The sequence below is a fragment of the Artemia sp. Qi Xiang Cuo genome, chromosome 10 (assembly GCF_049724085.1).
Source record: "Artemia sp. Qi Xiang Cuo chromosome 10, ASM4972408v1, whole genome shotgun sequence".
Taxonomy (NCBI): Eukaryota; Metazoa; Arthropoda; class Branchiopoda; order Anostraca; family Artemiidae; genus Artemia; species Artemia sp. Qi Xiang Cuo.
This window is the reverse complement of record NC_142803.1, coordinates 4,398,248-4,410,453: the sequence shown is the minus strand read 5'-3', so window position 1 is coordinate 4,410,453 and position 12,206 is coordinate 4,398,248. Positions and strand designations below refer to the sequence as shown.

The 12,206-nt window shown below is 36.0% G+C and overlaps 1 protein-coding gene across 3 annotated transcripts in view; it reads left to right on the top strand.

The window, feature by feature from the left end:
- Positions 1–11,755, top strand: part of LOC148947379 (uncharacterized) — a 67,229-nt gene extending 55,474 nt beyond the window's left edge. For all 3 annotated transcript variants that reach the window (XM_089095817.1, XM_089095818.1, XM_089095816.1), the window contains 2 exons: positions 1,631–1,789; positions 8,240–11,755. In XM_089095817.1, coding sequence (XP_088951943.1) covers positions 1,631–1,789; positions 8,240–9,000 — 920 coding nt within the window. In that variant the 3' untranslated portion in view covers positions 9,001–11,755. The remainder of the gene's footprint in view (positions 1–1,630; positions 1,790–8,239) is intronic.
- Positions 11,756–12,206: the final 451 nt, after the last annotated feature.

The following is a 12,206-nucleotide window of genomic DNA, read 5'->3' as shown; positions in this document are numbered from 1 at the left end:
TTCTAATCCTTCTTTTATAACAAACAAATAAACTACTAAAACCTTTTTAATATGTCCCTTTCCCTTTGGACAATAAAACCATGCAAGTGCTGTATCAAGTATAACTCACGAAAATCGTGTTAATTTTGTCAACTTTTCAACTTTTTGACATTCCTGCTTTCAATAAAAAAAAAATCAATGTACTATCACTTAAATATAATAACTCCCTATGCCGCCCCCCCTTCTGGATACCATCTTGATAGGATACCGTCTCTGCTTTAAATAAAAAAAATTAACTTATTGGCACCCCTGCTTTAAATAGAAAAATCGAGGTATTATCATTTAAATATGATAGCTCAATACCCCCTCCCCCTCTGGATACCACCTTGATAGGATGCCGTCTCTGCTTTAAATTAAAAAAATCAACTTTTTGGGATCCCTGCTTTCAATAAATAAAATTTCGAGTTATTATCATTTAAATGTAATACCTCCCTAACATCCCCCCCCCCTCTGGAAAAATGTTCCAGAAAGAAGATTGTATTTTCTATCAGGCGTTCAATAATTGAGCATTAAACATTAAGAAAATCTTATCTAAAAACAGCAATAAAAAAGAAAAAATCTGCAAACTTACAATTCAGCTGTAGAAACAATCTGTCGGCTGTCAATTTCAAAATCCAGCAAAAGGCTGAAGCTTTATAGTAGTGAATGCATTCTTTAATTTTATTCAACTTGAAAATAAAATTCTTGACTACGAACGATGTAAGAAATAGCGATTTGGAAACTGCGTTCGAAATGATTTAAACTCATTTCATAAAGACGATACTTTTTGTCAACATATGAAGAACTGTGTATATTGCTATATTTGCAATAGCATATTGCATCTGTCTGGTTTTTATGCAAAGTGACAAAAGAGACGAAAATTAACTAAAAAGAGAGTAGTGAAGAATTATGGAATGCAAAGTAATATTTGGCAGGGAAAGTCACTGGTGATAAATCGCTAGGGGTCGCACCGTGATTGCGTGATTTTCGGGGATTCGAGGAACCAAATTTTTTTTCGGGGTGACGCATAGATTTTCGGGGAAATACCCGAAAATTCGGGGATAGTGCAAACCCTGCTTGATTTCTAATCAGGAAAATCGAAATACTAAACCACACGAGAAAGAAAAGCTCCGACTTTGCGGTTGACGCAATAAAGAATTGCCGCAAAAATAATATAAAGTCGACCGAACGCCGCCATCTCGACCGAACGCCGCCGGCGACGGCGTGCCTGCGGCGCGCTTGCGGCGTTACGACACTTCGGTGGCGTTCACCCGGGCCTCTCGGTGGCGGCGTTCGGTCGATCCGCCGGTGCGGTGCCGGGGTCTAGCTAAGGGTAATCATTTTAAACGCTATGAGAATAATGAGGGAGATGTTGACCTAGATCTCAAGACACTATGTACATCCAAGTTATTAAATAGTGCATCTACAATACGTCAAATAGGCCTAAGGGTCTTAAGTGGAAAATTTCAGGTAGTACCTAGGGGATGCTCAGCCCTTATAAATCAAAAGGTACTATGTGAATAGAAGTTATCAAAATGCTGTATATGTAGTATGCCAGGAGCGGCTAATGGTATAACAATATCCTTTATATTTTCTACGATTTTTGTTTCAGAATTAGAAGAAGGTGAAACGTCAGCGAATGATGAATTTAATAATTTAAAATACTTGGAGTTGCCAGTTAAAGAGGAATTTTTTTCACCCGACATTTTTACAGAATTGAAACTTGACCTTGAATTTCCTGAGACTAGTCAATCTGATGGCCGAAATGAAGGTATTATTTGAGAGCAACACTATTCACCTTTTTATATCTTTTGTGATTCTTTATTTTTTTTCTCAATTTGTTACCTCAGTTCATTTTCCATTAAAAAAAAATAAAATTTGTTCACAAAAATATTAATTAGTTTTTCTTATCGTCACCTTTTTTCAAATCTGAACACCAATGTTAAAATTAACATTAATTGAAAAAAAAAACAGTGAAGTTAATATACAAAGTTAGAAATATTTTAAAAAAACTGGGAAAGGGGGCTCTCGCGTGAAGGTTCCGAGTTTATTTTAAAATCTAACTGCTTTTTGATGCAAAACAAATGAAAAGGTTTACTTACGGAAAATTCATCAGCACTGTCAAATAAAAGATTTAAAGATTCAAAGCAGAAATAAAAGATTTTTGGTGTGGGGAGGAGGGAATCCAGAGCACTTCTTTGATTATTTTCATGCTTCAGTAAATTAGGAACTGTTTGTCGGCACTCTCTTCGTGTATTTTGCGAACGTTCGCTTATTATGGTAAGATATTACAAAGTGTTTTTTGACAGTGTTATCAATTATGTTTAACACCTCTGATTCTTAAAAACTATAAATTCCAATTTATAGCCAAGTCGAGTGTTATACATTATCAAATTATATTGCGTATGGTTATTGAGCTATGGAATGGAGTAAGGCTTCCCCTCCTAATAGAGGTTTTTGCTTCTTGGTTTATTTCGGTTTCATGGTCTATTTTTCACTTTTATTTTCAAAATTCTGTTTTTGTTCAATTTTAGTTTTTTTTATGGTAAATCGTCGGAAAGAGAAAAGATTTCTTGTAAACATTTATGTACCCAAATTCCACATTGTATTCTTATAATTAATTATAATTAAAGTTTCCCTCTGTTGTTAGTGCTATTTAAAAGAATAGTATTATAAAACGTGAAGTACCCAATTATATGATAAATACTTTTTTATATATACTAATGGTAGGGTTTTTAAAATAACTGTCCATTTCACACATGTTTCAAAGGTTTTAATTTTTTTTTTGTAAGCTCCAATTTACTAGAAGGCAGTAGATGCTTTACATGCTGAGTTGTCTGTCTCCTAAAATAAAATTGAAGGTGAATAATTTTTCTGCTTTTGCTTTTCGATGCGAAACCTATATATCTTTCAAAATATACTTCAGCATACGGTGGAAAATTAATCGGAAAATTTGTAGTTACGTGTCCATATCTAGTATCCATGGATCGGCCGCAATCACTTTTCACTTTTTGTCACTTTTCAGAAAACGTAAGTTCACTCTTGATAAGTAATCCTACCATAGCTGCTCATAGGCCTCCGTTCACCGAGTATCCGCCCAAATTGGCTGCTTAGAAGATGGGCATTTTGGACCAGATTCTTAAGTTATTTTTCCAGTATATACTTCTCTTTTTTTTGTTTGGCTGTTGCTTGTAGAGGGTACAAATTAAGACCCATGAGTTTAGGCGACGTCAAATGTAAGAAGGAATAGGGGTCTTTTAGTACCTTTATGAGTTTATACTTGTTTGCATAAATATATGAGTTGGTGAGAAGGCATTCTAAATCCATTCTAACACCTGTTCTTTTTTCAGGTCGCTTTGAGTGATGGGTAAGACGAAATTTTCGGAAAACTGGTTTGGTAGGAAAGACGGGACTGGACGCATAGTGCAAGACTGGTGTTCCAAGTGTAGTGATGGCGACAGTTCATTTTACTGCAAAATCTGCAAAAGACACTCAGCTGTCAAAAAGGGTTTCAAGCTCTTCTTGGACATGCTGCCGAAAAGGAACTCAAGATGAATGCGCCTACTGTGCTAAACCCACGTCAACTCAGACTCGCTGGATCCAGTTCAACCGAAAACAAGTCTCCAGCAGGGAATGCTGTTCTTGAAAAGAAGCTTGAGATGTTCTGCAAGAGAGTTGTGGCTACAAAGCCACAATATGGGTTTGGAAGACCATAGCCAGTTCTTTTGCTGCATCTTCGTGTGACGGTGTTGCCGACGTCTTTTGAACTATGTCCCAGAAGGCTTCTCGTTAAATGCCAAAAAAATACATACTTGTTGACAGGCAATTTATCCTTATTTAAGAGGAATTTTGGCTGAAGACATCCAGATTTCTGACCTTTTACTGGAATATGATGAGACCACAAACAACGCTGAGGCGAAAGAACTCCAAAGAAGGTTCTGGTACTGGTTGAATGGGCAAAACTATTTATTACTCGGCATCTTAGGACATATCATCTGGGACATGCTTCTAGTGAGGATCTGAGCAAGAAGCTTCTCCAGTGTATAGAAGATGAAGGATTTCCACTTTAGAGACTGTTGATGCTTGCGAGATGTCAATAAGAAAGTTTAGCTTTCTGGTCCAGCTGTCAATAAGAAGCTGGTCCTACGAGCAGGTCCATTTGTCAATAAGAAAGTTTCGTCAATAGTTGATTTGGAAAAAGAGCTGTATTCAAAAAGGTTTTTAAATATTGGTATCTGCAACATCCACGCAGTTCATAATGCGTTTCAAAAAGACTACAGAAACTCAGGGAGGAATGTTCTGGTAATAATTGCTGTTTACCATTTATTCAGTGGATGGTCTGCTCGTTTTGACGATTTTAGTCAGTGTCAGCTAAAAGTTAAAGCTCCATGACATAAGCTCGTAAAGCACGTCCCCACTAGGTGGAGAACCTGCAAACTTCTTGATCCACTAATGGTTTACTCTGATTGAATATTTTCTGAACTTCGTGCCAAAGAAAAAGAGCTTCAAGCACTTTATTTCAAATCTGAAATATATCAAGTTAGTTAGTATCTTAAGTTAATCTGAAGTTAGTTGGCTAAGAACTATGTTGGCTTTCATTTGTTGTGAGTTCTGCAAATACCTTCACTGTATTCACTGGAGGGTTTTGACGACAAGAGCCGTTGTTCATGTGCTGAATTTTGAGTTGCGTTGCTTATGCACAGTTCTTCTCAAACAGATTGTATGTGCCAATGATTTCAACAATTGGGTTTGAAAGCTAAGACAGGACTGTAGAAGTATATCTAGAGCAACCTATGTGTAATGAGTGGATCTTGGGAACTCTTGGTCCTTCGAAAGTGCCTCAGAAAGATAGGAAACTTGTTTTCCTAGGAGTTAAGAAGCACGTCAAAGCTGCTGTACAGTATTTTTTCGCAAAATGGCCTTAGTTGCTTCAGCCTACCCAAGCCAGATTCCCAGTCGATGTGTTGCAGTGGTGTTCTCTGCGTCGCAAGAAAACTTCTGTTTGAGACGAACATAGAGAAGGTCCATAGAGAAAGGTTATTATTACAGTCGGAACCTGGGTCACCACCCAAGAACAGTACACGAATCGATAGCTATTGGCAAAAGATCCAACAACTGAAGAAGCCAGGTGATGATATGAAATATTAGGCCTTGGGTCGAGTAGTTAGAGCAGCTCTTTTGCTCTACCATGGAAGCGCAGACGTGGAACCAGGATTTTCTCGTTTAGCTCAGTTGATGGCTAACATGCAAGCCCATACAGAGGAGCGGACCCTAAACGCTAAGGGTTTTGTTGCTGATGCTTTGTGCAACTATAAGAAGAAACCCGAGCTTGTGCCGATCACAAAGAAGCTGCTGTGTTTGGTCAGATCAGCTAGACCTAGCAATGAACTCTACTTTATTGGACAAAAACAGCATGAATTTGAAAAAGAAAAGTTTGAAGCTGAAAAAAATATGTTGAATTGGTAGTCGAGGACCTGGTCCTGAGAAAGTAAAAAATAGCAGAGCTAGATTCAGACATTTTACGGAAAAAAGAGATGGCTAAACTGAAGAAAGAAATTGGTGAAACTCTTCTGAAAGAAGCAGGAGAAAGTCTGAAGAAAGCAGTAGACAACAGGGATTTTTTAAACATTGTCGTTGCTCAAAGCATACCGGAAGTAGCACTAAAAGCTTGTTCCGAAGAAAAGGCAAATGATGCTGAATTTGTGGAAGTACTTGTTTTGACGAGGAAATCAGAACCGATCGATCGCCTTTCAAAAACTCTAAGAAGTAATGACGCTAATCATTTTAGGTGTAACTCTTCCAGCTTTTGTTACACTTGCTCATGGATGGCAATTTTACGGTTTATTCCTGTTCGTAAACATTCAAAATTTCTGCTTTACTAAGGTTGTTTGTTCTTTGTACCTTAATCGAAGTTGTGTTTTCATTAAAGTTCTCTCTTTGTATGAGCAAATGAATTAATCGATGAAACAACAAGACTTCCAGCCTTCTTTTCCGTAACCTTTTAGAGGGAGATGATGATCATAAGGCAGTAACTGGGACTTGTTTACTTCATCTATCTCTGTTCTAAGGCCTCTCGGTAGTCACTTTTTGGCACTTTTTTGAGTTCTGAGATAAGTAAGGTTACTATTTTCGGGAGTATCGCTCTGGTGGACCCCTGAGTATCTTATACAGCATGGCCAGGGAAGTGTTGTTAATGAAATGAAGAAGAAAAACCAAAACATGTTTATGTGCTTCAAATGCAATTCTTTTGAATGTAACTAATGTATTTGGTATGTGTTGTGCCTCCTAAATGTACAGTTCTTCTATATGTATGTCTCCTTTTAGGGCGAAGAATTTTGAGAAATATCATTAAATCAGGAATTCTCGGAGCTGAAAGAAGTACCGAACGCCGCCCAGCAGATTCTTGGCGAAAAAAATGTATTCTCTTGCTATCTGAGCTTTAAGTTTTTCATTCAGTATTTGCCCGTACGTTGCTGTGATTTTCATCTGTCCTATGTAGTTGATCTCTTATTTGGAAATCTAGTGTGTTGTCTCAGTTCAGGGAAGCTCTGTTACAGAATATATTTTTTATATGTTGCCAAATATATCTTTCAACTTCCCCTACTTTTCCTCAAAGATGGCTAAGGGTCTTAAGTTGAAAGCTTTAGGTAGTACTTAGGGGATGCTTAACCGGTATAAATCAAAAGTTTGATTCTTTTTCGGAAGTCCCCTACAATATTTTCTAGTTGATCAGGTGGGAATTAATTAAACAAACTCTGGATTTTTGCAAAGTTGGGAGGTCCTGCAAATCCAAAGTTACTCATTATCTTTGTGCTGAATTACACAATTCTTGGTGCTGAAAGAAGTACCGAACCCCGTTCAGCAGTTTCTTGACGAAAAACGTATTCTCTTGCTATCTGAGCTTCAAGTTTTTCATTCAGCAGTTGCCCACGCGTTGCTGTGATTTTTGTCTGTCCTATGTAGTTGATCTCTTATTTGGAAATGTAGTGTGTCCTCTTAGCATAGAGAAGCTCTTAAACAGAATGTTTTGTTTTGCGTTGTCAAATGTATCTTTTAACTTCCTCTCCTTTTCCTCATTCTTACTCTCTCATAATTAAAGGTTTCAGGCATACTGGATTTTACCTGGACCCAATCTTGGCGGTTACCATAAACTCGAGACTCCAACTATTTTTCCATGAACCAAGTTTAACATATGCCTGCGGACCCTACCTCTCCCTCAACTTCACTCTACTTCAGAGGTTTGAGCCCCAAACAATTCTCATGGGTTCAAATATTTAGTTTCTTTTTCATCAGCAAAAAAGGCATAGAGATGATGTATTTGATCACGTTTGCTTGTATTTACTCAGTCAGCACTTCAAAAAATTCATACTAAAAATTTAACCTAAAAAAACTAAAATGTGTGAAAAAGATAGTTTGGCAACCTTCTGATTTGGAATCAACACATACTCTTCGATCGGTCAGAAAGAATCAATTGTTTTAGATGGTCTGTTTTTTCACGTGTTTCCTAGACGGTTTAAATTTATAATATTTGACGCGTTTGTAAATTCATCAATTTAAATTACTAATATCATGCTTAGTTGTAAATCAGTTTCCATAGTGCTGGTTAGTCTTTGAGTTTAAGTGATCTTCCGTTCACCTGATTTTAGTCTTTGTTGCTTGCTCATGAGCATGCTCAGTTCGAATTGAATAAAAATAATGATTGTTTATTGCTAGAGATCTATGTTCTCAGAAGATTGTCTGTTACAGCTCCAGGAATCTGATGAGTTTTCGGGGACTCCAATGGTTTGAGAAACCATTGGAGGGAGTCCCAAAATTATCGCTAAAGTTCAAAGCTTTGGTTAAGTTTTTTGGACGTTTGGATTCAAGGGGTAAATCGGTTGAGTCGATTTACTAAAAATTTGAATCGATTTACTAAAATTTTACTGCTAGTAAAAGCTAATAAGAGTAATGTTTAGGATACAAAAGTGGGAGATTGTTACTCATAGTAACTTAATTCAGTATTGTTAGTATAATGAATTTTACAGAATAGGTAGTTTCAGGGTTGTTTTTTTTGGAGGGTTGGGGGGGGGGTCACTTAGAGTTTGCTGCATGTGTACAAACATGCACCAAACTCTAGGTACCCCCCCCCCCTCTTTCTTTTTTTGGAACTTTGCCTTGCTTCTTTTTTTGGAACAATTTGCCTTGCTTATATACTTTTGAAGTTTAATTCTCTCTATTCTAGATTGCAAGATTTCAATTTTGGACTACAAGAATGGATTTCCAGAATTTACATCATGCAGCATTGATGATCAATTAAAAAAGCGTTCAGTGTATCAACCCACTATGGGAAACAACAGTGATTTAGAAGACAAGCATAAACAACAAAATCTTTATGTGGGAAAACACTATGAGTGTTCTATTCGTGAGAAAAGTATTTCCCAAATGCACAAACTGAAATCACATGAAAAAACTGCTTCGAGGGAAAAGCCCTATGAGTGTGGAATTTGTGAGAAAAAATTCTCGCAGACGGCTAATTTGAAAACTCATGAGAGAATTCACTCGGGGGAAAAGCCCTATGAGTGTAACATTTGTGAGCAAAAATTCTCCCGTATGCACGGCTTGAAATTGCATCAACGCATTCACTCGGGGGATAAACCCTATGAGTGTAAAATTTGCGAGAAAAAATACTCCTATATAAACAGTTTGAAATTGCATCAACGCATTCACTCGGGGGAAAAACCCTATGAGTGTAAAATTTGTAAGAAAAAATTCTTTACTACGGGTGATTTGAATACTCATGAAAGAATTCACTCGGGGGAAAAACCGTATGAGTGTAAAATTTGTAAGAAAAATTTCTCGCAGACGAGTAATTTGAAAACTCATGAAAGAATTCACTTAGGGGAAAAGCCCTATGAGTGTAAAATTTGTGAGCAAAAATTCTCCCGTATGCAAAGCTTGAAATTACATCAACGCATTCACTCGGGGGATAAACCCTGTGAGTAAAATTTGCGAGAAAAAATTCTCCCATATGAAGAGTTTGAAATTTTGTCAACACATTAACTCGGGTGAAAAACCCTATAAGTGCAAAATTCGTTTGAAAAAATTCTCGAGGACGGTTGATTAGAAATCTCATGAAAGAATTCTCTCGGGGGAAAAACCCTGTGAGTGTAAAATTTGTGAGCAAAAGATCTCCCAAATGTACAACTTGAAATTGCATCAAAGAATTCACTTGAAGGAAAAACCGTCCTAGTGTAAAATTCTTAAGAAATATTCTCGATAATGGAAACTTTGAAATTGCATCAAAGAATTCATTCGGGGGAAAAGTCTAATGAGCGTAAAATTTGTGGGAAAAAATTCTCCCAGATAGGCCATTTACAATCGTATGAAAGAATTCTCCGGGAGAAAAAACTCTACGAGTATAAAATCTGTGAAAAAAGGTTCTATCGTTCCAGTAATTTGACAGTGCATCAAAGAATTCCTTCTTGTGAAAAACCCTGAACATAAAATTTGTAAGAAAAATTCTCCTAGATACGCAGATTGAAATTCTATCAAAGATCACACTCGGGGAAAAGCACTAAGAGTACTGAAATTTGTCAGAAAAATTCTCCTAGATACGCAAGTTGAAATTCTATCAAAGATCTTATTTGGGGAAAAGCACTAAGAGTATGAAATTTGTGAGAGAAATTCTCCTAGATACGCAGGTTGAAATTCTATCAAAGATCACACTTGGGGAAAAGCACTAAGAGTATGAAATTTGTCAGAAAAATTCTCCTAGATACGCAGGTTGAAATTCTATCAAAGATCACATTTGGGGAAAAGCACTAAGAGTATGAAATTTGTGAGAGAAATTCTCCTAGATACGCAGGTTGAAACTCTATTAAAGATCACACTTGGGGAAAAGCACTAAGAGTATGAAATTTGTAAGAAAAATTCTCCTAGATACGCAGGTTGAAATTCTATCAAAGATCACATTTGGGGAAAAGCACTAAGAGTATGAAATTTGTGAGAGAAATTCTCCTAGATACGCAGGTTGAAATTCTATTAAAGATCACACTTGGGGAAAAGCACTGAGAGTATGAAATTTCTGAGAAAAATTCTCCTAGATACGCAAATTGAAATTCTATCTAAGATCACACTTGGGGAAAAGCACTAAGAGTATGAAATTGGTGAGAAAAATTCTCCTAGATACGCAGGTTGAAATTCTATCAAAGATCACACTTGGGGAAAAGCACTAGGAGTATGAAATTTGTGAGAAAAATTCTCCTAGATACGCAAATTGAAATTCTATCTAAGATCACACTTGGGGAAAAACACTAAGAGTATGAAATTTGTGAGGAAAATTCTTCTAGATACGCAGGTTGAAATTCTATCGAAGACCATACTTGGGGAAAAGCACCAAGAGTATGAAATTTGTGAGAAAAATTCTCCTAGATACGCAAATTGAAATTCTATCTAAGATCACACTTGGGGAAAAGCACTAAGAGTATGAAATTGGTGAGAAAAATTCTCCTAGATACGCAGGTTGAAATTCTATCAAAGATCACATTTGGGGAAAAGCACTAAGAGTATGAAATTTGTGAGAGAAATTCTCCTAGATACGCAGGTTGAAATTCTATCAAAGATCACACTTGGGGAAAAGCACCAGGAGTATGAAATTTGTCAGAAAAATTCTCCTAGATACGCAAATTGAAATTCTATCGAAGATCACACTTGGGGAAAAACACTAAGAGTATAAAATTTGTGAGGAAAATTCTCCTAGATACGCAAATTGAAATTCTATCTAAGATCACACTTGGGAAAAGCACTAAGAGTATGAAATTTGTGAGGAAAATTCTCCTAGATACGCAGGTTGAAATTCTATCGAAGACCATGCTTGGGGAAAAGCACCAAGAGTATGAAATTTGTGAGAAAAATTCTCCTGGATACGCAGGTTGAAATTCTATCAAAGATCACACTCTGGGAAAATCACCAAGAGTGTAAAATTTGTAAGAAAAATTCTCCTAGACACGTAGGTTGAAATTCTATCAAATATCACACTTGGATAAAAACACTAAGAGTATGAAATTTGTGAGAAAGACTCTCTTTTATGGACACTTAGAAATTGCATGGTGTTTCAGATATTAATTCTAATAGGTGAAAAAAAAAGATTTGAAGATAATGAGAAGAAGCCGTCTCGTATTTAAATTTTCTGATGAACCTTCTCTTAGTTACCCATGTATTATTAAGGAAGTAAACAGTGACCTGAAGTCAGAAAGTGAACTGACCCTCAGTTTTGACAAACATGTTTTCGGAGCATTATTCGAGTTTAGTATTGGATTATTTTTTTTGTAATTTTAGCGCTCTAAAATTGTTAAATTTAAAATCAAAAAACGCTAAATTTGGTTTTGTAATCGCTAAAGATTCGCTAAATAGTCTTTTCTAAGTTCTTCTTCGTTTAATTTCAGCCAATAAAATTCAGAAATTTTATTGGCAGTAGGTTTTAGAGTCTAAAACCTACTGCGTCATTGGTGCTTTACTGAAAACGAATTATAATACAAATATTTTCATTTGCACTCATTACAACATTGAAAATATGCATAAGAATTACAGCAATATTACATTTTTAACTGATGAGCTTTTAGCAATTAATGTCATTATATATTAAATATTTATTTCAATTTTATTAGTTCTTTCCAAGACTGTTGAAAACAAATATAGTTTCGCTACAAACAAGAGTTTGAATACTGCCTCCTTCCCTAACTGTACAAGTTTGAAGCCTACTGCGTCATTGGTGCTGCACTTAAAACGAGTTATATTACAAATAGATTTTTTCCAGTTGTTATAGCATTGAAAATGAATACAAAAGTTACAGTAAAATCAAATTTTGAGTTGTGGATCTTTTAACAAAAAATCGCACTATACGTAGCATATTACGTTTGATGTTATTTGGAATTTCCGAGACTGTCCAAGACACGTATAGCTTACAGTAAAGTAACAATGAAATAATAAGTTTTAGGCTTTTAGAGCGAGAGAAAAAGGCGAAACCCAAACTCTTGTTTGTAGGAATTTTGTTAGTTTCAAGGTTGATTTGCATATGCAATATAATTTTCACTTGTTTTAAGATTTATTAAATCATTTATGTTACTATCTATAGCGTATTTGTTTACCATGATTGTTTATTCTATTTCTGTTCGTTTTGGGTTAATTTATGCTTCAATAGCAACATATTT